The sequence below is a fragment of the Musca domestica genome, unplaced genomic scaffold (genome assembly GCF_030504385.1).
Source record: "Musca domestica strain aabys unplaced genomic scaffold, Musca_domestica.polishedcontigs.V.1.1 38, whole genome shotgun sequence".
In the NCBI taxonomy this organism is placed as follows: domain Eukaryota; kingdom Metazoa; phylum Arthropoda; class Insecta; order Diptera; family Muscidae; genus Musca; species Musca domestica.
In genome coordinates, this window is record NW_026712324.1 from 2129576 (window position 1) to 2156329 (window position 26754).

Here is a 26754-nt window from a genome sequence, read left to right on the forward strand (position 1 = left end):
TCAAGTTCAAAAAAAAAAAAACACCACATCATCATTACCATTTGGATAGGTTGCATCTGCTCGTACGAGTTCCAAGACGTACACAAACGCTGCTGCCGCCGCCGCCGCGGAACTGCCATTTCTAACGCACACAAAAAGGGTATGAACATATGTGTAAGTGAAGAAAAAAAAACAAACCAAAGTAATTTACAATGGAAAAAAGTGAAAAAACGATTAAAAAATGAAATCGAAAGTTTAACAAAAAAAATAGTTTAAAAACCAAAAATTTGTAAACCGAAAAAAGCCCAGCCACTAAGTACGTCACATCGCTCATAATGATGAGCGCTCGAACGACCACAACACAACAGAGAGAAGCGAAAGACATTGTTTGGTCTGGTTAAAGACATCACACCACCACACCACACCTCACCGCAACATCAGAGAGCGTACGTACACACGCCACTGCTCTACTAATGTCCAAATTATTTTGTGGTGGCGGGCAGAGCCATGCTCGGCATAATAAATTATTGTTTGAGGTTTTTTTTCTCAACTTGTTTAAATTTTTTGCTTACAGAGGAGCTTCAGAAGTAATTATATGATTAGAAGAGCTGAAAAAACTATTCTATTGCCAGAAAAGGTACAGAAGCTCTAATAGGACTAGAAAAGCAACAGAAGATCCTTTATGGCTAAAAGGGATACAGAAGGTCTACCATGACCAGAAGAGCTACAGAAACTTTTCTACAGCCAAAAAAGCTGCGTAAGCTTTTCTGAAGGCCTTTTATGGTCACAAGAGATTCAAAAGCTCCATAGAAGCTCTTCTATACATAAAAGCTCCATACAATCCCTTCTATACCCATTGAGGCTCCTATATACGTAGAAGAGCCATTGAGGCTCTTCTATACGTAGAAGAACCTTAATGAGGTTCTTCTATACGTAGAAGAGCCTTAATGAGGCTCTTCTATACGTAGAAGAACCTTAATGAGGCTCTTCTATACGTAGAAGAACCTTAATGAGGCTCTTCTATACGTAGAAGAACCTTAATGAGGCCCTTCTATACGTAGAAGAGCCATTGGGGCTCTTCTATACGTAGAAGGGCTCATCAAATTCACAAACTTGGATTTTTTAGAAAATATTTGTTTTTAAATCCATCAGATTTTTATTTTTTTTTTTTTTAATATTATGTCAAGGTCCATCAGGAGAATTAAAAAAGACACAAGAGGAGAGGAGGAGATCGTGGATTTTTTAAATATTTTTTTAAAGCCCGCCTAATCCATGTATCGAGACCTTTTTAAATACTGTCTTAATTTCACTGCAACTATAAACGTTAATATCTTATGAATAATTTTTGACCTACCATCACATTAACAATTTGTGTTTTTTGGAATATATTTGAGGGTCAAATTTTCTGGGGTACTTCTCCAAAGATCACTCCAAAATAATTTTCACAATTTTTAAAAAATTATTTGAAGGTTTTTTTGGACATATTACATTGCACGGCATTATTGACTTCTAATTGCACATGTTTCCCCCTCTTTTGCAATCGAAACAACCTGCGCTATTTTACACCCCATTCAATGACCTTTTATGGCCATTTAGCTATGCCTTTCAAATTTGTTATTATCCCATTGATATGCACACCATCACCACCACCATCACGCAGTTGTCAATTAAACGGAGAATTGGACATTTTCCGCCATAAAATTCAAAAAAACGATTTTCTCAAACACCTTTGCCACCACTTCACACTCAATTAAGTAAATATTTAAATCGATTTTCAAAACCAAAAAAAAAGAACTCCTCACATTTTAAAGTTCGATGCGGAAATTTTCGTTAATTATTCAAATAAATTGAAGCAATTAGAAATTTTGGTGAATGTGAAATCCCATCTCCTCACCAGGTTCGTTGGAAAAAAAATTAACAATTCGAAATGGTCGATTTGGGGTGCATTTAAAATTTTAAAATATTTTTAAATGTTGGTTGGGATTTTATTTTCGCAATAGGTGTTTTGGGAATGACAAGGCGGTTTTCAAAATTTATTTATGTAAATATTAGCTAGGCGATTAGTAATGGAGTAGCTGTGTGCGTATTAAAATTTTCGGTTTATGGGGAAGGAAGGTTAGAGAGATTGGTTTTGAAATGTTTGCCTATCTTGAGTAAGGTGTAAATAGGCCAATTTTTGTGAATACCTCCATTGCACTTGTATACCCACCCTCAATCCATTTTCTAGGCGGGATCCAAAAAGTTCATTGAAATCGTACTTTTGTATCTTCGATGACTAATGTATCAAATATCTAATAGAAACTTCCTAACAATTTCAGTCACGTCTTGCCATAAAAAGCTGTTTATAAATTCGATTGATACGTATTGACAATTGAACCAATTCCCAGAGACAGAGGGAGAAAATATGAAAGTCAATGACTCTTTGAGAAATTTCTTCTGTAAAAGTTAGACTTTATGTCTCATAGCAAAAAAAATAGCTCTTAGAGGAGTTCTGAAAGAAAAGGCCTCCTGCAGGTCTCCTATACACATAATACTTTTTCATGACTTCTACAGAGGGAATAATCTTCACAAGTTACTATAAGACAGAGGTCCTATTATTGAACTTCTTTAGAGAGACCTCCTTTTCTAACCTCCCTCAGTCAGAACGCCTTTTTCCGGGATAAATTTTTTGTGTGAAACGCTTTTTTTTATTTCATAAAAATGGGTGCGAATGTGGATTTTTTAAAAATATTTCGCCAAAAGACCATCAGAGTGACAAAAGATGCATTTTTTAATTTTTTTTTTCAAATTTTATCAGAAAAAAATTGAATTTTTTTTAAGAATATGATGAAGGTCCATAATACCGACAAACTTGGTTTTTTTCAAGAACCATCAGAGTCACATTGTTGAAAATTTTTAAGAAACTTGTGGAGGCGGGTAAATCCATGCATAATAAAATATTACATGAGGTTTTCTTTCAACTTCTTCACATTGTTTTGCTTAGTTTTCTTCTAAAGAAGAGCTTCAGAAGTACTGCTATAGCTAGAAAAGCTCCAGAAACAGTACTAGGGCTATAAGAGCTGTAGAATCTTTTCTATGACCAGAATAGCTACAGAAACTCCTCTCTGACTTGAAAAGCTGAAAAAGTTATTATACCCTCAGCCATATGGTTAGAGAGGGTATACAGGGTGAGATAAAAAAAGCTGCAGCAATGTCAAACGCCATAATTTTTAAATTTTTTTATAATTTTATTGAATGAAAGCAAAAAATGTCGGAAATAGCATCACATTTTAGAATAAGTTTAGATTTGTTCGAATTGGTCACATTTGGCACGAATAATGGCCTTCAAACGTTAATGAAATGAAACCGTTACACGCTGCCCGAATGTTACTCTGCGGTATTTCCCATTCCCGGCAAAGCGCTTGCTTGAGGTGGTCGACACTTTGGCATTTTCAGTGCCAACTTTGCTTTTCAAAATACTCCAGACACAATAGTTCAACGGATTGCTACCGGAGATTTTGGTGGCCATTGTGGCTGGATTCTTGGGTGGCGCGTGCTGAGTCCGAAAATGTTTGCATGCCCAAGGCTTTAATACACCCTTAGTCAGAATATTTTCGCGATAATATTCGGCATTTATTCTGATGCCACGGTCGATTAATACGAGCGGAGAGTGACCATCGGCTGTTATGGCAGCCCACACCATCACCATGGCCGGCGCTTGAGTTCTGGTGGCCAACCGAAGGTGCACATTTTTAGCTGACCTCCTGCTGGACAACGAATGTTTTCTCATCGGAGAAAACCAAATTCGGCAGTTCACCACGAAGCAACTCTTTAGCTCTTTAGAGTCTATTTTCTTTGTAAGGGGTGTAAGTTTTTGCACTTTTTGGAATTTCAATGGCTTTACCCCGAGCTAATTTTTTAATATTTGCCAAATGTAACGTGCGATATGTTCAGCTTACGAGCCATTTTTCGGCCACTGTGACGCGGGTTTCGATAAAGAGCTATTGAAGCTATTCTATATGTGAAAGAAACTTTTCCAGATGTAGGAGAGTCATTGAAGCCATAGAAGCTCTTCTATACATAGGAGAGCTATAGAAGTTCTTTCAGAATCCAAGACCCATTCTGTGGTGGTTAGTAAATCCATGTCAGGGATAACAAAATATTTCTTAAGATTATCTTTCAACGGGTTTAATAATTTTGCTTAGTTTTCTTCTACAGAAGAACTTTAGAAATACTACTATGGCTAGAGCTAGAAGAGCTGCAGAATATCTTCAATGACCAGAATAGCTAGAGAAACTCCTCTCTGATCAGAAGAGCTAAAAAGATTACTTTATAAGTATGAATGCTACAGAACCCCTTTTATAACCAGAAGAGGCACATAGAAGCTTATCTATACGCAGAAGAGACACATCCTGCTCCTCTACACGCAAGAGAGTCATATCTTCTATACGTAAAAGAGCGACTGAAACTCTTCTATGCGTTGAAGAGCCATAAAAGCTCTTCCAGACGTAAAAGAGTCATTAAAGCTCCATTATACAAAGATAAGCCATAGAAGGTCGTGTAAACATGAAGGAGCCATAGTAGCTCTTTTATACGTTGGAGAGCTGTAAAAGATCTTCCAAACCTGTTGCATCTTTTTATACGAGAAGAGCTACAGAAGCTTTCCCAGACGTAGAAGATCTACAAAAGCTTTTCTATACGTAGAAGGGTCATAGAAGCTCTTCTATAGGTAAGCTTGGGTTTTTTGTGAACCTTCAGGGTCACAAAGTTGCAAATTTTTAAAAATATTTTTTTAGGCCCATTCGGGCCACAACCTTCAATTTTCAAAGAATATTTCTTCAAGGACCATCAGGGCAATAAAGTTGGATTGTGATTTTTTTTCATTTCAAAACATTTTTTTTTTTACATTCCAGTAAAAATGTGTCGTCAGTCGCATTTCCCCACTGACCGACAATTGAAGCATATTTTTCTGAGTATAGGATGTATGGATGGGTATGTGTGTCGATAGTTAAATTTTTTATTATTGTTATTTGTGATGCTGATTGGTAACGATACTAAAATTTCTTAATGAAAAAAATCTTTTTCTCTCTCTCCCATTGATATGAGAAGTTCTACGATAATGTGTGCTAGGATTTATAAAAATTGAAAAAAAGTCGACGATTAAACTTCTCCTTAAGAAATTCACGTTTCTACATTGCATGTCCATTCTATCGGTTATTCATACCAGATCTTGTGTTGCTAGAAATATGTGCAAAATTTGAAGACCATCAAAATCTTGTTTAAAATTTTAAATAATAATAGTTATAATTATTTGAAATATTCACTCTTTGTTGGGGAGGTACTTCATGGTAAAAATATTTTAATTTTCCAAGTTTGAACAAAAACGGATGATCGAATTTAGTTATTATTAGTTAGACCTCGAGCTCAATTTTATTAAATTTTATTATTTTAATTTAATATATTTTTAAAAAATCCACGTGTCTTTTGGGTGTGGATAATATTTTTTGTAAATATACGTTTAAAAATACTTTTAAAAAATCAACTCTTTCTTGTTAAATGATAAAAAAATTTAAATGAATGTGGAAAATTGTTTTGAAATATCCACTTTTGAATAAATATTTTTAAAACATCCATGTTTGAAAAATTATTATTTTTTAAATACACGTTTGATTTTTTTTAATACACGATTGAAAAATTATTTTAAAAAATGTTTTTAAAAAATCCAAAACTGCTTTTTTAATGAAAAAAAATTTTTTTTTTTTAAATATTCATGTTTGTAAAAATATTTTTAAACAATTCATGTTTAAATAACTTTTTAATACCCACGTTTGAAAGAAAAAAACATTTTCAAGAAAAAAAATTAAAATCCGTATTTGAAAAATTATTTTTAAAAAATTCACGTTTTTTCCTTAATGAAAAATATTGTTTAAAAATCAACGTCTGAAAAAATATTTTAAAATATTCACGTTTGAAAAATATTTTTAAAACATCCACTTTTGAAAAATTATTTATTTTAAATTTTTTTTAAAAAATACACAAAAAAATATTTTAAAAAAATTTTAAAATCCTCGTTTGAGAATTATTTTTAAAATATCCAAGTTTTTTTTTAATATCCACGTTTGAAAAAAGTTAAAAAATCCACGTTTGAAAAATTATTATTTTTTAAATACACGATTGAAAAATAATTTTTTTAAATACATGTTTGAAAAAAAAATATTTTTTAAAATATTAAAAAATTAATGTTTAAAAAAAATAAAAAAAAGTTAAAAAATCCACATTTGCAAAAAAAAATCCATGTTTGAAAAAATATTTTCAAAAAAGTCACGTTTCTTCCTTTAGTGGAAAATATGGTTTAAAATCAACGTTTGGAAAAATATTTTTGAAATATTCACGTTTGAAAAACATTTTTTAAACACCCACGTTTGAAAAATTATTTATTTTAAATACACGTCTGAAAAAACATTTTTAAAAACTATAAAAATCCACGTTTGAAAAAATATTTTTAAAAACTATAAAAATCCACGTTTGAAAAAATATTTTTAAAATATCCACGTTTGAAAAATTTTTAAAATATCCACGTTTGAAAAATTTTTAAAATATCCACGTTTGAAAAATTTTTAAAATATCCACGTTTGAAAAAAGTTAAAAAATCCACGTTTGAAAAAATATTTAAGAAATATCCTTGTTTGAAATTTTTTTTAAATCCACTTTTGAAAAAATATTTTTAAGAAATCCATCCAAAATAAAATATTTTTTTAAAATTCACGTTTTTAAAAATATTTTAGAAAATTTAATGTTTAAAAAAAATTAAATATCCACTTTTGAAAAAAAAATTAAAAAATCCACATTTTCAAAAAAAAAATAAATAATCTATGTTTGAAAAAATATTTTTAAAAAATTTTCGTTTCTCCTTTAGTGAAAAAATATTGTTTAAAAATCAAGGTTTGGAAAATATTCACGTTTGAAAAATATTTTTAAAACATCCACGTTTGAATTTTTTTTTATTTTAAATACTCTTCTGAAAAAAAGTTTAAAATATATAAATTGAAAATTTACTTTTAAAATATACACGTTTGAAAAAATACTTTTGAAAAATCCTCGTTTGAAAAAAAAACTAAATAAATATCCACTTTAAAAAAATTAAAATATCCACGTTTGAAAGAAAGTTACAAAATTCACTTTTGAAAAACTATTTTTAAAAAATCCATGTTTGAATTTTTTTTAAATCCATTTTTGAAAAAATATTTTTAAGAAATCCACGTTCCTCTCTTTGTTGAAAAAATCAAAACAAAATATATATAATAAAAAATATTAAAAAAAAAAAAAAAAAATTTAATAAATAAAAAAAATAAAAATAATATTTTCAAAAACCCACTTTTTCTGTATTGGAAACATTTTTTCCAAAAATTCCAAGTCGTTTCCAATTTGGAAAAAATATTTTTTTTTAATTCACGTTTGTTTCCATGTTGGAATTTTTTAAATCCATATGAATTTGAAAAAATCCAAACTTGTTTCTTTAGTGGATAAAATATCTTTTTTTTTAAAGTCCATATAAATTCGAAAAATATTTGTATTGAAAACAACAATTGTTTCCATGTGGGAAAAAATATTTAAAAAAAAGAATACACATTTGTTTCCACGTTGGATTTTTTTTTTTTAAATCCATATATATTCGAAAAAAAATATAATATCGTTTTTTCTCGCCTATGGATTGGCCCATATGCCTACTCTCAATTTCCCCCCATTGCTCGGTCAAATAGTCATCTGGTCTAAAGTCAAAAATGCCGAAATGAAGCAGAATGAAAACATTAATATTGTTTATTGAGAGAAAGTCCATATCAGTTTAGTTCCTCTGTAAAATTCGTTACATTTCAGAGCTCAGATACATTCCGGCTTACATACAAACATACACATATGTCTGTAGCTGCACTACATACAATTCATAATTGTTGGTGTTGTTGTTGTTTCCACACTAAAACTTTTATTATAGTCAAGTCAATGACGATGTCATGTCGATACTAGAGTTACTTTTACAGCTATTGTCGTGGTGGCAGTTGTTGTTGTTGTTATGGTGATCTTACTTTTTCTCGATTTTCAGCAAATGATGGTGGTCAGCATCTCTGGCCGTCATAGATAAATATCTGATGAAAACAAAGAGATTATAAAAAAGAGAAGAAAATCAAAAAACAGAAATAAAAACCTCAACAAAAGCCAAGAACGAATGCCTGATGAATGTGCGAACATATATGTGCGGAGTACCCCCCTCTATGGTTGGAACTCAACACTATAATTTCACTGACTGAATGACCGACTGACTGACCATTCATCAAAAATAGCTAAACAAATAATGAAATTGAGTTTGTGTCAGATGGACCGCCGGCCCCACTATTTTAATCGAGTTCACTTTCGTTGAACTTGCCCCAACTAAAGTGTGTATGTGTGTTTGTAAGTGATCGCCGTCCCGTATTGCCTCGAAATGGAGTTCAAACTCCACATGGATTAGTCGCATTGTTTTCCATTATCATCTTCATTATCACATTTATTGTTGTTATTTAAATTCGCATCGACGATCCGCATTCGCTGCGCTTTTTTATTGGCCGAGCGTGGCTGGTGTGCAGATTTTTTTTCTGGTGGGCAAAATTTCTACTCCAAATCGTTGGATGGCACAGCATCTGGCCAACTTTTTTGTTAGCCATCGATCGATATCGATGAGCTGTATTGGTATTTTGTAATCAAGAAATCTTCCGACCATCCATCACTTTTCTTTTTAATGAATGGATTCGTTAACCGAGAAAACTATCTATTCTCCTCCATTCTGGCTGTCAGCATTAATTTATTTTACAAATGATGGACAAATGAATGCGGGGCTGATATCCGATCATGTGGCTGCCCCATCAGTGCTGGGTGTCAAATAATCATACGATTTTAAAGCGGAGCAAAACGAAAGGTGCTTATTTTGGCAGAAATTCGTTACACATTTAAACGTGTGGCTAAGGAATTTGATTGATTGAGATTTGAAGATCTGCAAAGATTTCCATAGCAAAAGCAAACAAACGTGGGTATTTTATTTTTTTTAAAGGATAACAAGATTTGAATTTTTTAAAAATATTTTTTTTAATAAAAAAACAAACGTCGATTTTTATAAAAATATCTTTTCCACCAAAGAAATAAAAATGGATTTTTTAAAAATATTTTTTCATCAAAAATGCAAAGGTGACTTGTTTTAAAAATATTTTTTCCATTAAAGAAGCAAACGTGGATTTTTTAAAAATATTTTTTCCACTAAAAAACAAACGTGGATTTTTTAAAAATATTTTTTCACTAAAGAAGCAAACGTGGATTTTTTAAAAATATTTTTTCCACTAAAGAAACAAACTTGGATTTTAAAAAAAATATATTTTTTCCACTAAAGAAACAAACCTGGATTTTTAAAAATATTTTTTCCACTAAAGAAACAATTGTGAATTTTTTGACAATATTTTTTCCACCAAAGAAACAAACGTGGATGTTTTAAAAATATTTTTCCACTAAATAAGCAGACGTGGATGTTTTAATACTAATTTTTCCACAAAAGAAGCAGACGTGGATTTTTTAAAAATATTTTTCACAAAAGAAGCAGACGTCGATTTTTTAAAAATAGTTTTCCACTAAAGAAGCCGACGTAAATTTTTTAAAAATATTTTTTCCACTAAAGAAGCCGACGTGGATTTTTTTTAAATATTTTTCCCCTAAAGAGGCAGACGTGGATTTTTTAAAAATAGTTTTCCACTAAAGAAGCCGACGTAAATTTTTTAAAAATAGTTTTTCCACTAAAGAAGCCGACGTGGATTTTTTTAAAAATATTCTTTCTACTAAAGAAGCCGACGTGGATTTTTTAAAAATATTTTTTCCACTAAAGAAGCCGACGTGGATTTTTTAAAAATATTTTTTCCACTAAAGAAGCCGACGTGGATTTTTTAAAAATATTTTTTCCACTAAAGAAGCCGACGTGGATTTTTTAAAAATATTTTTTCCACTAAAGAAGCCGACGTGGATTTTTCAAAAATATTTTTTCCACTAAAGAAGCCGACGTGGATTTTTTAAAAATATTTTTTCCACTAAAGAAGCAGACGTGGATTTTTTAAAAATATTTTTCACCAAAGAAGCAGACGTGGGTTTTTTAAAAATATTTTTTCCACTAAAGAAGCCTCAGAGCTACAAACGTGGATTTTTTAAAAATATTTTTCAAAGAGCCATCAGAACTACAAACGTGGATTTTTTAAAAATATTTTTCAAAGAGCCGTCAGAACTACAAACGTGGATTTTTTAAAAACCCTTTTGAGAGTGGTTTTTTTAAAAATATTTTTTAAAGAGCCATCAGAACTACAAACGTGGATTTTTTAAAAACCCTTTTGAGAGTGGTTTTTTTAAAAATATTTTTCAAAGAGCCATCAGAACTACAAACGTGGATTTTTTTAAAACCCTTTTGAGAGTGGTTTTTTTAAAAATATTTTTCAAAGACCCATCAGAGCTGCAAACGTGGTTTTTTTAAAAATATTTTTCAAAGAGCCATCAGAGCTACAAACGTGGATTTTTTTTAAAAATATTTTTCAAAGAGCCATCAGAGCTACAAACGTAGATTTTTTAAAAATATTTTTCAAAGAGCCATCAGAGCTACAAATGCAACGGAAACTGAATCAACGGAATTAGAATCAAAAGAATATAAAAAATTTATTTTAAATTATGAACCCTAAACTTTGGTCATTAGTAACAGAACTGGGTGATTTCTTGCCCAATTGATGCTTCTTCGTTGTTCTCGTTTCTTTTGGGCAGTACTGATGTTGGCCAATCGCCACTTCGTTTTTTTGTTGACTTAATTGCTTTGATTAATGATGAAAGTCAAATTTATGGGAATTTAACGATTTATTTGTCTCGTGTTTCTTTTTTTCGGTGGGACTTTCGTCATTGGTGTGCATTGGCGGCAAAGAGGTGTTTGATGGTTTGTTCTCAAAAGGGTTTTGTTTTTTTCTATTTTTTAACCAAAAAAAAAATATTTATTTGGGAAATTGATTTGGCCCCCAGACAATAGAACTAATATTTTAGACTACATCAAGGCAATCGACTAAATAATGGCTGGCATTCAAGTCATTTCATCAAAGAAAAAGTCGTTTTTGTTTGGTTTGGCTTTGAAAAAAGCACATAACAAAAGAAAAAAAAAGATACGAAGAAGACATACATGAAAAGAATTGGAATACTAAAAGTGAAATTATTTCGATTTGCAATCGAAAATAATAGAATCACACACACAGAGCAGATCACATCTCGACAAGTCAGTGCTGTTGACAACTTTCGTTTTTATTTTGATCACGGAATTGGAATTTGAAAAAGGCCAAGTTTTGGAAAAGAAAAAGAGGTTTTATTGAGGAATAATGGTGAAACAGATTATGTTGTTGATTCGAAGGTCGTTCTACAAAATATAAAAAAATAAGAGGTTCCAAGGCCATTGACAAATTATTGGTCTCTAAAAATATTTTTAAAAAAAACTTTATTCGTCCTCTTTAATATTATCAATATGTTGGTCCCTGAACAAATACTCCTAAAAATCCGCCATTTTGGCCTATTACTCCTTCAAGAAAAATTCTTAAAAAAACCCTTAAAGAAAACTTGAAAAAAATCCACCAAAATTGGTCTTTAAAAAATATTAACAAGTAAAAAAGCCAGCCGGGCCGAACTTTGAATACCCTCCAGCATTGGAACGAATTTGGCAATTAAAAAAAATAAATAAAATCCGTTAAAAATTCTGTTAAAATCTTAAAAACACAAAATATAGCCGTCATATTAGGGTCTAAACGACAATGTGGACCTGCATAGGCAATTTTGTCAAAAGCCATTACAAAAATCGGCGAATAATGTAGCTAAAATCATCAATATAGGGAGGTACTATTATATGGGGGCTATACCAAAATGTGGACCTGCACAGACAAGTTTCTGCCTGAGGCTGCAGTATTCATTACGAACTTCAAATACCAAATTTGAAACAATTCCGATGAATAATGTCGCTGAAATCATCAAAATAACAAATATCGGGAGGTACCGTTATATGGGGGCTATACGAAGACGTGGGCCTGAACAGACAATTTTCTGTCTTAGGCTGTAGTATACTTCACGAACTTCAATTACCAAATTTGAAAAAATTCCGGTGAATAGTACCGAATATCGGGAGGTACCGTTATATGGGGGCTATACGAAGACGTGGACCTGCACAGACAATTTCCTGTCGTAGGCTGTAGTATCCATTGCGAACTTCAAATACCAAATTTAAAATTAATCCGGTGAATAATATCGCTAAAGTCCTCAAAATACCGAATATCGGGAGGCACCGTTATATGGGGGCAGTAGTGTGCTTATGGGGATGTTGGGAATTCACCACGATTTATCACGGCAAATTCTATTGGGGATGTTGATTTGGGTAAATTCACCACGGTGAATTTTAATGGGGATGTTGTCTTGGGAATTGTACCACGGCAAATTCTATTGGGGATGTTGATTAGGGTAAATTCTCCACGGTGAAATATATTGGGGATGTTGTCTTGGGAATTGTACCACGGCAAATTCTATTGGGGATGTTGATTGGGGGAAATTCAGCACGGTGAAATATATTGGGGATGTTGTCTTTTGAAATGTACCACGGTGAAATATATTGGGGATGTTGTCTTTTGAAATGTACCACGGTGAATTATATTGGGGATGTTGTCGTTTGAATTGTACCACGGCAAATTATATTGGGGATGTTGTCTTTTGAATTGTACCACGTCAAATTTTATTGGGGCTGTTGGCGTTGGCGTTGCTAGTTTTAATATGAACTACTAGATGGCGCTAAGTTTAGCGCAGACACAATCCAAAACTGTGTATGGGATGGTGAAATTTCAAGTTTTAATATTCACCACTAGCAGAGACACCCTCCGAAAAAAAAAATGTATTATGATCATATCGAGTGGGGCTAAAGAGATTCAACATGTGAGAAGTGAATATAGCAGAAACACATCTGAAAGAGGTAAGTATCGAAGAAAATCATTTTATCTAGATGGCTCTCAGAATGCTTTTACATAGTCAACATGCTGATTACTGCAGTCAAATGTGCTTATTAATTTATTTGAAAACATATATTTCAAGAAATCGACTTCAATAAATGTGATATATTATAGAAGAGTTTCAATTGACAAATATGCTGCAATTATTGATATTTCAGGGGTTTTAATTTCAGCATAGATGAAAATATAAATGAAAATATAGACAAAGAAATGACATCGAAAAATTCCGGAATAATCAAGTGAAATTCTTGAAAAACGATAACGAAGTCGAGTGGGTTGAACACGAAAATCAGCATGTTGGCTATGCAAAACATGATGAGATAAAAAGACAAAACTAACTTTTCGTTGTACTTGTTTTAATTTGTCTATAATTTTAGCGACTCAAAAATGTTCAGTTATTCCCATCGAAACGATATAGGCGACATCTAACGGTGAGTTCCATCCATACTATCCATAAATTATGTTGTAGCATAGACACACTCCAAAACTATTGAAATATGATCATATCGAATGGGGCTAGAGAGATCCACCATATGAGAAGTGAATATAGCAGAGACAAATTTGGTTAGTATCATAGTCAACAAGAAGATGTGTGTTCTATTATTTTGTCCAGATGGCTCTCCAGTCATTTCCCTCGAAACGATATAGGCGACATCTAACCACCAATTAATGTTGTAGCATATACACACTAAAAAAATGCTGCTGTAGCCAATCAAAGCAAATTCTTCTTGTGTGGACAGGCATTTTGATACATTATATCGATCGCTTTTTGATAGTTTTGTCGATGAAGAATTTGTTTACATTATGTAGCAATTTGAGAGAATTGAAACTGAAAGAGTTTCATGACAAACCCTGCATCAATTCGGTATTGAAGATTGAAGGGATTTGAAGAAGGAAACACCATTGTTTACATTAACTAACAATTGGATTTCTGTGAAATGGATATGAGAATTTGGGGGGAAGCGTTGTTGCAGAGTTTCATGACAAATTCTGCTTCAACGATAGATTGGAGCATGAATGAGAACATGCTTAACTATGCTCAAAATTAAAAACTCTAGTAACTCTGTAATATTGTGAAATTCGCGTTAAATATTCGTATATATAGAAGACAATTTCAAGTAAGGCTCACAGTATAAAATTAAACATTGAACGTGATATTATGGCGAACGCAGATTTAATAAACTTATTCAATTCTTTCAGTTATAAAAAAATAATAACTTTGAAAGAAATGGAGGATAACAAAGAATACAACATCCATGGCGCCTTTAGAACAAATACAAAATATGGGGAAAGAATTGTGCTGAAAATTAATGATGCTATCCTCTATTTGCCGTCAAGATTCCTCTCGCTGGCGGATGAATACATAAAAGAAATAGCTGGTGGGGGTTATTCTGTGACGAAAACTGTGTTGAAAGATGGAAGCGGAAAGAGTCTTTACAAACTAGAATTAAAACATTTGGATCAACCAGATTATTTTTATCAACCATATTTAACATAAACTGAAAAGTAAATAAATATTTTGTTTGAAACTAAAAATTGCAAGCTGTTTTCATTTTAATGTGTGCAGAGAAATATTTCAGTTTATTAGTGAAGCTTTAGAGAGGAAGATGTCTATTCTTAATAAGGAAGACGAACGCTTAAAAACCTTTGCTCGCTGGCCTTTAAATTATCCAGATCCCAAGACAATGGCTGCAGTAGGACTTTATTATACTGGAGTAGGAGATATTACCAGATGTTATTTTTGTAAAGTAAACATTCATAGTTGGGATCAAACTGATTGTCCTGTTACTGAGCATTCAAGGTTGACATATCGTTGCCCATTACTGGAAGGGCGTGAAACAACTAATGTCCCAACTATTTCAAAAAATTGGAATTGTACACCTTCTGAAATTGGTGTAGATGTTTGTGGTCGTGGAGCGAGTAAATGTTCACCCATTTTCTTATTATTGTTCACTTTCATTACCTTTAATGCTTTAAATAAAGTTTTATGCAAATAATACAGTTGCTTGTTTTTATTTATTAACTTTATTAATTTCATCGTCTAGTATGTAGCCAAGTTCTTTCCAGTTTTGTTCAATGAATACAAATATCTTAAATATATTATTTACGGCACACTTAAATCTAGTGTCCAAATGTATAGGACAGTTTGTAAAATAATTTTGGCAAGCTCGAAGTTTCATATTATTTTCTAAATTTATAATGGTAGAATGAATATATTTCTGTAAAAAGATTTTCTTTTCTTGTCCAACAACAAAAATATATTGATAATTGTTCAATGGTGTAAGAGCTTTCTCGACATCATTATAATTTTTTTCTCCATCTGTCCAATCTAAGCCATTCACATGTGTCTTGGTGTAGGCATTTGTTCTGCATGCTTCCCCAGTAAGTTCTTTTATATTAAAAGGTGGACGAAACAAAAAATAATCTGGAACAACAGAAGCACCACACATATATGATAGTTCCTTCACGAAAATACTCTTGTGGTTTCCATGGCAATATTGAAAATCAACCAGTGCAATATCCGATCTATTGATTTCAATCATCTTCTTAGGAAAGTTGAATTTGAATGGAGGGGATATCATCGATGTTGGAGTATTTATAAAATTTTGTTCATGTCCAATAAAAACTTTAAACAAAGATGTCCACAATTGTATGTATGAAATCGTTGATCTCTTTTATAATTGTATGTAATAGCTGGTCCCAAATAGCGTAAAACTTCTATCGGGGGTTGAAGATTACCGAAACTGTCGTAATACTCGATATTATTATTGATTTTATTATATGCCACCCAATGCGTGCCAGGTCCACTGCTAACATCCAAATTTATGATACCACATTCAATTCGATGTGGTTTCTTAGGTAGATTATCACGCATATAAACACCTCTAAAGTGAGGTATATATTTTTTCCCAAAAAAACTAATATTTACATCGGTTAGAGGACCTTTGGGTAGCTGCTTAATTAGTTTTTTGGAGTTTTATTTTCATCAACATAAATTCCATAGCCCTTTTTATATGGTTTGAGATAGAGACCTTTACCCATAGCTATAGCTTCTATTGTTTTGTTATGTCTGGTTTGTTCATCCAACTCTTGTTTGGCTTTTTTTGCATTTAAAACGGCATTGGTAATTGCTGAACTACCCGATGCTAAGGCTCCCAATGCTCCTAATCCAGTTAGAATGGGAATGAGAGGAAGAAATCCACCTCTTTTGGGCACGCTTATTACTCGCGGTATAGCGACCTTTGATTTTTTTCCTCGAAACGTCTTTTGTATTTCATGTCTGGCTATTTTTATGGCTTCATCAATATCAGTTGGTTTTTTGCTTTTAAGGGAACTTGTAGCTTTTTTTAAAGCGTTTTTAAAAAGTTGTTGACCCAATATTTGTTTGGGGTTTTTATTACCCATGCCTAGCTTTGTCTTAGCCTTCATTATGTTAGTTACAAGATATGCGCTAATTTTTTCTCCAATGTTACTATTTTTCGATTTTACTCGCTCCCAAGCCCGTTCAGTTAGTTCACGATCAGCAATGTGACGTTGTTCAATATCTTTATTTTGTGAATAGGCAATATCGTGTGCTCTACACGCTGCATCTAATGGATTAATACCTTGATCTCCTCTTTGAATACGTTTTTCTAGCTTTGTTCCAGGTCCACAAAATTGATATCCTGGTAAATGAAGTTCAACGGGTAAAGAGTTAATCAACTTATTTACCAGTCCTCCTCCTTGAACGTGTTTCTTTCTAATAAATCGCTTCGTGTTGTAAACAATCATTTTATACTTTTTAGCGGGACGCTGAACGAAAGAAATATCGATATTTGATTATATTATAAATATGAATGTTTTCTTAAAACTACTCATTAGTTTAAATCATGAGATTACTGGAACAACAAGCTAAAATAATTGTTCAAAATGTGGATTTTATGCAAAGAAAGACCCCTCGACATAGTACTTTGCTGCCTGATTCTATACGAGCCTTAATAGTAGGACCATCAAATTGTGGAAAGACTAATGTGATGCTTAGTTTGATAGAAAGCCCCAATGGATTAAAATTTGAAAATGTTTACATTTACTCAAAATCGCTGTATCAGACAAAATATGAGTACCTAAAGAAACTGATATCCACTATAAAGGGGATGAGATTGTATACATTTAATAACAATGACGATGTTATACAAACGGACGAAATAAAGCCAAACTCAATCATGATTTTTGATGATGTTGCATGCGATAAACAAAACAACATTAAAAATTACTTCAGTATGGGGCGACATAAGAATGTTGATTCGTTTTATTTGTGTCAAACATACACACGTATACCAAAACATTTATTGCGTGATAATGCGAATTTTATAATCGTGTTTAAACAAGATGATCTGAATTTAAGACATATATTTAATGATCACGTCGGATGTGACATTAGTTTTGAAGATTTCAAAAAAATTTGTCATGAATGCTGGAAGGAAAAGTATGGATTTCTAACGATTTCCAAGGATGACGAAATTCACTCTGGAAGATACAGAAAAGGCTTTCATATATTTATTCAACCTTAATATTATTTAATGTATTTGCAAATGTTAATTTATATTAGTGCACCTACAGCCATGGAGGAGGAAATGCTGAAACGGCTTGTTAAGTCCAGAAATGTCTTGAAAAAGAAATTTCAAAGCATTAAAATGGGTGAAGAAGCTAAAACTACAGAATTGAAAAATACTTTCAAACCAATAACGGAGCCAATAAACAAACTACTAAAGCTTTCAACTGAAAATACTTCCAAAATGATTATGCCTAAGAAAGAGAAAATGGAAATGTACAGAGATTCTATTATTACAAGTACACCCCTTAAGAATTATAAACCAGATGTTAAGTTAGATTCCAATGCATTGGAGGGGTTAAAGCATAAAGTAGATTACACACAAAATTTCGATTCCTTTAATACATCACAAGACGACGACAAATTTTATTCCAACAATGAGGAACCTATGAATCTATCATTCTTGAAGAAAATTAAAAAACTAGATGTAGTCTATGGTCCACACAAAGATAACAATGGAGAATGGAGATTTGGGGACCAACCACTCAAAATAAGCAATGAAAAGATTATGATTGGAAATAAAAATTGGGCATTAACACCCGGTTTGTTTGAACTGTTGTTTTATCAAGACCCCAAGAACTATGATCATACAGAACTCGATATTTACAAAACAATATTATTAGACACAAATGCGCATAAAATAAACTATGAATCTAATGGACGAACAAAGTCCAACAGGGGACAAAAATATAAGAAAATAATAAAAAATATAATAGAGGATACTCACAGCGGCAAAGGCTTACTGACAATAAATCCTGGTAAACCCAACTATATATACTGGGACGATCCCAACGAATTGATAGAACGATTAAAGCTGTTGTTGGCATCACAACAAGCCGGAAACAATAACCATACTAATGAAATTGTTTCTATTATCGAGGAACTGCGAGAAGGAAATATAATATATTAAATAATACTCTCAAGGAGCATACAACATATGACTGTTGACAAGTTTGGACATCATTACAATCAAAAAAATCAATCAATAGCAGTGAGAGAAAATGTTTCGAGATTATTGGGAGTCAATATTGATGAAGATAACAACCTTAACGTGCAAAATAAAAAGATTAGGAATGTTGCATCTCCAGCAGAAGGAGCGGATGCGGTCAACCAAGCATACGTACATACGCAAATCAAGCACATTCAAGAAATTTTAAAGAAAAATTTCATTCAAGAGTGCACCTTCCTAAGAGAAGAAATATCACAACTCAAACGTTCACAAAACGAAATATTTAAAGCCTTATCGCAAGCTCCATTCAACTCACCAGCTTTAATATATCATACCGAATAAAACAATGGAAAAGCGGGGTTTGGTAAATGAACTTCATCATCAAGCACGAAAAAACTTTCCAAGACGAAGGGTTATTACAAAGGGTATTGATGATCTCTGGCAAGCAGATTTAGTTGAAATGGGCAGTTACTCAAAAGCAAACAAGGGGTTCCGATTTTTGCTAACTGTCATCGATACATTTTCGAAATTCGCATGGTGTGAAGCCCTTAAAACAAAAACGGCAACGGATGTTTCTATGGCTTTTGAAAAAATCTTACAAAGAGGAAGAATTCCAAAAAATTTGCAAACCGATGATGGAAAAGAATTTTTCAACACAGATTTTAAAAAACTAATGCAGAAATATTCCATAAACCACTACTCCACATATAGTGTATTGAAGGCCTCAATTGTTGAGCGTTTTAATAGAACTTTGAAGTCGCTAATGTGGAAGGAGTTCAGTTATAATGGGAATTATCTATGGATTGATGTTTATAGAGAATTGGTTAAACAATACAATAAAACACCTCATCGAACAATAAAAATGGCCCCTATTCAAGTAAATTCATCGAATGAGAAGGCATTGTTGCAATCTGCTTATAACCACTTAAAAATTTTTAGGAGACAAAACTTTCGTGTGGGTGATCATGTACGCATTAGCAAATATAAACATCAATTTGAAAAGGGATACACGCCAAATTGGACTACGGAAATATTCAAGATAAGAACAATAAGAATAACAAACCCCGCTACTTATTTATTAGAAGACTATGAAGGAAATCCCATCCAAGGATGTTTCTACAAAGAAGAACTTTTACCCACAAAATATCCCAACACGTATTTAGTTGAGAAAATTTTAAAAACAAAAGGTAATAAAGTCTTGGTTAAGTGGCTGGGATTCTCAGACAAACATAATTCATGGATAGATAAGAATCATATCATATAATCTTAATATGTAGATATACAATATACAAGCATATATTTAAATAAATAAAAACCCATATATACGTATGCATATTTTGTGTTTCAATTATTACGACAAAGAATTTTGCAATGTCAAGAACGTTTACTGTGTCCGGTAAATCTCCAATTCTACATTCAACATATTTACCCCCAATTGAATTGGGAAATAGTAGTTATGAGTGTTGCCTAATAGATTTCCAATCATACAATTCAATACCCAATGTGGATAATGATAACAATCTCTTTCACATTGGAGACAATATTATAAAAATACCTATAGGATCCTATGAATTGCAAGATATTGCGAATTACTTGGAAACGGAATATAAAACTATCCACGAGAATAGATCCATTGAAATTAAGGCGAATAATAATACGCTAAAAGTAGAAATCATGTCTTCTCATGATCCTATTTACTTTGATAAAGAAAAATCTATAGGCAAGCTTTTTGGTTTTACCGAAAAAATCTTAGAATCTGGGAAAAAACATACTTCAAACCTTCAAGTCGACATTTTAAAGGTTAATGCCATACAAATACACTGCAATATTGTAACTGGATCATTCATGAATGGGTCGCCAACGCATATTCTACATGAATTTGCTCTTAATGTTCCTCCGGGATATAAATTGGTAGAGAGGCCAATGAATCTCATTTATTTACCAGTGAACGTCAAAGAAATCGGTCGTCTGGAGATAAAGATAGTAGATCAAGAAGGTCGCTTTATAAATTTTAGAGAGGAAGAAATCACGCTACGTATTCATATAAGACCAATGCAATCATGATTATCTACAATAAATACAATCATAAACAAATACCAAGACACATTCAACACAAAGTTGTCAAACCGACAAGACCTACAATTTCAAAGGAAAATAAAGAGTTTTTAAAACTTATTAAGCTTAAAGTCAAACCAAATGTCTGAAATACTTAACATTAATGAGCGTCCATTCTCGGATGAGAATATTGTAAAGAGAGACTACCACAGCTATGTTCCATATATTCAATCATTTAAAAATAATGATGAAATTCGGATAAGTATACAAAATCAGGATCTTTACATACTTCCATCGGAGAGTTATCTATTCATTGAAGGAAATTTGAAAAATAGCAAGGGAGAAGTATCGCAAAATGCAAGACTGAGAAATAATTGTGTGGGATACATGTTTGATGAAATTCGCTATGAACTAAATGGTGTTGAAATTGATCGTACTCGTTATCTAGGAATAACTACAGAAATTAAAAATTGGATTTCTCTAAGCGAATCCGAAAGTAAGGTTATGAGCAAAGCGGGATGGAAAGCTGATAATGATTTATCAGTAGGATACTTTAATTTTTGTGTACCCTTAAACCGTCTACTAGGGTTCGCAGAGGACTTTGATAAAGTAATTTGCAACAGCAAGCATGACTTGATTCTTTTGCGTAGTGCCAACGATAAAAATGTGTGTTATTCAACCATGGATACGGAGGAAATTAAACTCACCATAACAAATGTTGTATGGAAAGTACAACACATTCAATTATCAGACTATAGAAAAATCAGCTTCTTGAAAACTATTAAGGATGGAAAAGCGTTGCCTTTAGCATTCCGCAGCTGGGACTGCTACTTTAATCCAACTTTTGCTGGTGGAAGACAACACAGTTGGAGTGTTAAATTGTCTGTCAATCATGAAAGACCACGATATGTTGCTTTGATATTTGAAAAAGACAACAAGCTGGAACATTGCGAACTTAAAAACATCAAAGTTCACTTGAACTCTGAAACCTATCCTTACGATGATTTGAATGTAAAGTTCGAAGAAAATGGCTATGCAGTACTATATGACATGTATACAAAGTTTCAACAATCATATTACATGAGGGAGCCACAACCACTTCTTACATATGCAAGTTTTAAAGACAAGCCCATCGCCGTTATTGACATTAGCAATCAAAACGAAGCTGTTAAGAATGGACCAATCGATTTAAAAATCCAATTTGAAACCAATAAACCAATTCCACAAAACACTTCTGCGTACTGTTTAATTATACATGATCGTCTGGTCGAGTACGTTCCATTAACAGGAATTGTACGAAAAGTAGTATAATCTATTTTATACTCACCTTTGCAAGAATATTTCAATAAAACGCAATTTACATAAATTTATAAACAAAAATATTTTGTTTTATTTTATAATAAGAATAGTTAAAGACTAGTTAAAATATAATACACTTATATTTACTTAAAAATTAAACATTTTGTGTTGCGAGAAAATATTAATATGATGACATTTGTAGTGAATAAAGACAATTAAATTAATATTATTACTATGCTCTTTTATCTGTATATTGAAACTTAAATCATAATTAAATTTATATTTTAATCCAAGTCCATTGAGACAGATTCATTTGAGTTATTTACATTTGTTTCATGAAGGTTATTTAATCTATAGTGGCCCCAAGCATAGGTGTGAATACCATCCTCTAGAATAAATCGTTTATCATCTTGATGGCTTAGCGATATTTTAGTAATTTTGTCTGTATATATTGTATGCTGCCTTGACCTAAACGAAAACATGGTACCGTAAAAAACCTTTTTGTTATAAAGACATTCTCGATATTTATCTATAGTATACTTTTTTAGGACCGACTTTTTAACTCCCTTAGATTTTTTTAATTCTTCGCTATCAACTACATTGATGGCATACATTTTAGGACGAAGGCCTACAAATTCAACCATTGTTTTTCCGTCATTCTCATCTTTCATCATGCCAAGTTTTTTCTTATTAATTAGAGGAAGTTTATATTTATTTTCTTTTGAAAACCCTGAGGTGTCAAATCTAGCCAATATTTCATCTAAAGATAATTCGGAATACAAATTCCGTCCGTAAAATGTTAATATGAACGAATCTGTATCCATATAATTTAGAATAAAATCCTCACCAAATTTCACTTTTAGAAAATCATACAGAAAATCATACATCACCCACTTTGATAAATCTAATATGCAGAACCCTAAGTACAATGGTCTATCATATTTTACTCTGACATTCCTAATTTGAATAGCAACCATATTTTCGGAGAATATCGAAAGGCTGTGAAAATTTGGCTTCGAGATTAATTTACTAGCAACATTCCTTCTTCTTTGGTTTGCCTCATCTACCCACATTGTCACAATTTTCACAGTTTTTCTTTTGTCGATATTCTCCATTGTCTTACCGAATGAAGAGTTATTCAATAATTTAAAAAAATCTTTTTCAAAGGCATTTTCAGCCTTTTCCCTATGTTCATTATTCTTCAGTATGTAAGGAGCTAACCAAGCGCTTTGTGTGAAAGCCAAAACTCTATGGACTTTCTTAAGAATTAGTCCATGTTTCAGAGATTGCTTAAGTAATTTGTAGTGTATGGTGTATGATGTTTTGTCAGTAAAATCTGCAATCAGTTTTTCAGTTTTTGAGCCTTCAACACACTTTTTCTCCGCCAAAAAAGGTAAATCGTTATGTTTGTCGTGAAGGTGCGGTGGATATTCAATATCAACCTCTAAAATAAAACCAGTAGGAGCGTTGTCAGGAATAGATAATATTACAGCTGGATCATTGAATTTCTCCATTTCATAACCCTCCACCCATCTAAAATCTTTTTCAGGGAGACACTCAGTCATAACTGTACCATATAAATTATTTACATCCAAATAATAGATATTTACCTCTGGTTTGGCACTATTATAATTGGGAGCATCTTCATTATTTGCTACCGAGTGTCTGTTTGAGCACTGGGTAAGCCCTCCCCGAATACCATTTTTGCAGAAATTGTACATGTCTATATCTCTGAGTAGCTCAAGTTCGACTTTAGTACATAGTAGCATTGCATCCCAAGATAGAGATGGTGCTGTGAGATATTGACAAGGGTCCAGTTCGTGAATTCGCATACATAAGCTCCTGAAATTTTCAAATACGTCTGCTAAAAGCAAGACATCAGCTTTTAAGTACAAATCCATGTAGTCTTGCATAGTTTGACATCGAAAATGTGACCAAACATTTGTTGCATGCCTATAATCGTCTGACGAGCATTCAGTATCGGTCAACTTATTATAAAATTGGTCTATAGGGGGAAGTTGTTTCTCCTTCAATTTTTCAAATGATGACATATATTCGTAGGGAAATACTCCTTTCCTAGTCATAAGTTCAAATGATTCATCATCAGGAAAATGAGATCTGACAGCAACAAAAGAATCTCGAGATAAATTCCTTGCTAATTTATCCAAACTAGTAGGCATAAATCGAAAACTATCTAAGAAACGATGCTCTAATCTATTCATTTTCTTTTTCTTCTCTTTTTTGCCCTCACTTTCCTCTTCTTGCTGGAATTCCTCATCATCTTCCTCACTCGAATCTTCTTCTTCTCCTACAACAACTGTACTTTTTAAAGAACTAGAGTCGGTTGACTCGTTATCCATATTAATGAAATAAGACATTGAAATATATTTTTCTTTGTTTTGAGGTATGACTCTTATTTCACCTCCAAATTCAACTAACTCTTTAAAGAAGAGGTGACAGTCGTACGAAGAAAAATTGTGGAAATATATTGGAATAAATTTAGGTAGATGATATTGCAGATTGCAATGGTTATGTACCGCACCTCGATATTGCCCCGTTAAGTGACAATGATCTTTCACCCTATCGTTACCTAAAATGTCGCCACATATACGACAATTGATATCCCTAAGAAAGGCTGTCTCTTCTTCGGGGGTTAGAGTATTCATAGGTTTCGTTTTGGTTAGGTAACTATCATACAAAAATTTACAATCCTGAATTAGTTCTTTCAGAAAAACATTTGCTGCGTCGGGACCACTATATATAAATAACTTATTTAAATTTTCATTAAAACTACATTTAATAAAATAACTAAAAGCACATGGAATATGCTTCTTTACCTTTTCCGTTTTTTTACTCGCCCCATTGTTCTCATCTTCCTGCACGTCTTCCAGTACACTTTCGGAGTCAGCATAAATAACGAAAGGCACCTTATCCTTTTTCTTGTGATTGACGAACTTTAGTACGGCTTCTTTTTTGTTCGGCAGGGCACAGACTACTTTTCCACACTGCTTTTTGTGAGTCATACATTTATTTTCATCGTGGAAACATTGCAGGCATCCAAAACAAAAGTAACCTTTCTCCTTATGACTTGTGAATTGAGACCGCATAAGACTGAAAAAAAAAGAACAAATACATGATTATTATGATATGGTTTTGATTGATAAGTTTTGTTTATAATTACCAAGACATATCCATAACCAAAATGTAATGGAAATTTTCTTCGTTGTGCAGCAATATTAAATTAATGTGATTGCTTTTCGTCTCCTTTGTTAAGTAATATGGACCAACGACCGACTTGTTTTCATAACCGAAAACATTTACGCTAATCTCTGGGTTGTTCATTTCAAATTTTTTTATATATTTAAGACCCAATGGGAAATTTAATTGTTCGAAATTTAGCGATATTCCAGACTGCAGAATAATGACATCTTGGTGTATGTCTACGTTATATGAAGAGGTTATACTCGGATCTCCATATGCAGTTTCCCCCAATGCAACAACCATACACCACTTAAAACAAAAGTCATCATAGTTTTTGATGTTAAGGCACGCACCCTTCTTGTTGCTTAATGATTTCGGAGTTGGAATATAATGTGAGCCACGTGTTAAGTTGGCTCTCAACACATTTATGTCAAGTTTTAAAAGTTTCTCCAGGGCCCAATTAGAGCCTCTTTCTTGGAACTCTTCTGATTTAGCTATAATTTCCACACAGTGGTTGAAAACGACCTCTTCCAAATCATCTCCCAGGGTTAATAGCGTTGTTTTTGAAATATGATTAAATATATTTTCAATAGTTAACTCTTTGGAAGTTGAAGGTCCATCTTTTTCATTGTTTGGTTTCACATACAGTCCTTGGAGTTCCATATTAAATTTTATGAGCGTTTTACCGTTTAACTCATTTTTCAAGGTTTTAATTATTAATTCTTTTGAAGCATTAAGAAAATCGATCGGGTACAAAATGTCTTTATTGTTTTGTATCTCATAGCTGAGTATATTTTTGTTAAATGCACTTTTAACAATTTTTATGTCAGAATCCAGATTTTTTCTCACGGTGGATCGATGTTCTTCGCTACGAACGTGTGATCGTATATTATTCACAATTTTATCACAATCACCACAAAACTTTTCCACCTTCACAGCTGATTTATTTTCATGCTGCTGCTTTAGTTTTTCTTGTTGTTGATCTCGATTTTGTTTCATTACATGCTCATCTCCATGATGGTTCTCTAAGTGCAATTCTAAATCGTTTACACTTTCACATAAAACATCACAAAACATACAATGCTTTTTCATATGTTTCACAAATTCATTTTTTTCCTTGTAATAAAGGCTGCATGACCAACAAATTTTTTGAGACATTATAAAAACTTTTTTAAGAATATTAAGAAACGATGCTTATTAATCTGTGACTTGTTGAGTACTGAAATTTCTTCCAATCCAATCAATACATTATTGACTACATTTTGTAAACAAATAGAAATTCTGTGATTGAAGCAGAATTTGTCATGAAACTCTGCAACAACGCTTCCCCCCAAATTCTCATATCCATTTCACAGAAATCCAATTGTTAGTTAATGTAAACAATGGTGTTTCCTTCTTCAAATCCCTTCAATCTTCAATACCGAATTGATGCAGGGTTTGTCATGAAACTCTTTCAGTTTCAATTCTCTCAAATTGCTACATAATGTAAACAAATTCTTCATCGACAAAACTATCAAAAAGCGATCGATATAATGTATCAAAATGCCTGTCCACACAAGAAGAATTTGCTTTGATTGGCTACAGCAGCATTTTTTTAGTGTGTATATGCTACAACATTAATTGGTGGTTAG

The 26754-nt window shown here is 32.4% G+C and overlaps 1 protein-coding gene across 1 annotated transcript; it reads right to left on the reverse strand.

Annotated features, from left to right (window-relative positions):
• Positions 1–8035: 8035 nt before the first annotated feature.
• On the reverse strand, positions 8036–26246 carry LOC131804049 (uncharacterized). The gene is made up of 3 exons (XM_059126321.1): positions 25104–26246; positions 22817–25033; positions 8036–8099 (listed from the first exon to the last, which is right to left on the reverse strand). Exons 1-3 carry the CDS (start codon positions 26213–26215, stop codon positions 8036–8038), a joined length of 3393 nt encoding a protein of 1130 aa, XP_058982304.1. The 5' UTR covers positions 26216–26246.
• Positions 26247–26754: the final 508 nt, after the last annotated feature.

Excerpts from the sequence above, each read along its gene's own strand:
- LOC131804049 (XM_059126321.1), bottom strand. The coding sequence starts at position 26,215 with ATGAAAAAGCATTGTATGTTTTGTGATGTTTTATGTGAAAGTGTAAAC. Across the intron at positions 25,034-25,103 it reads TTGGTTATGGATATGTCTTG|TCTTATGCGGTCTCAATTCA; the intron begins GTAATTATAAAC and ends TTTTTTTTTCAG. Across the intron at positions 8,100-22,816 it reads TGCATATTAGATTTATCAAA|ATATTTATCTATGACGGCCA; the intron begins GTGGGTGATGTA and ends TGTTTTCATCAG.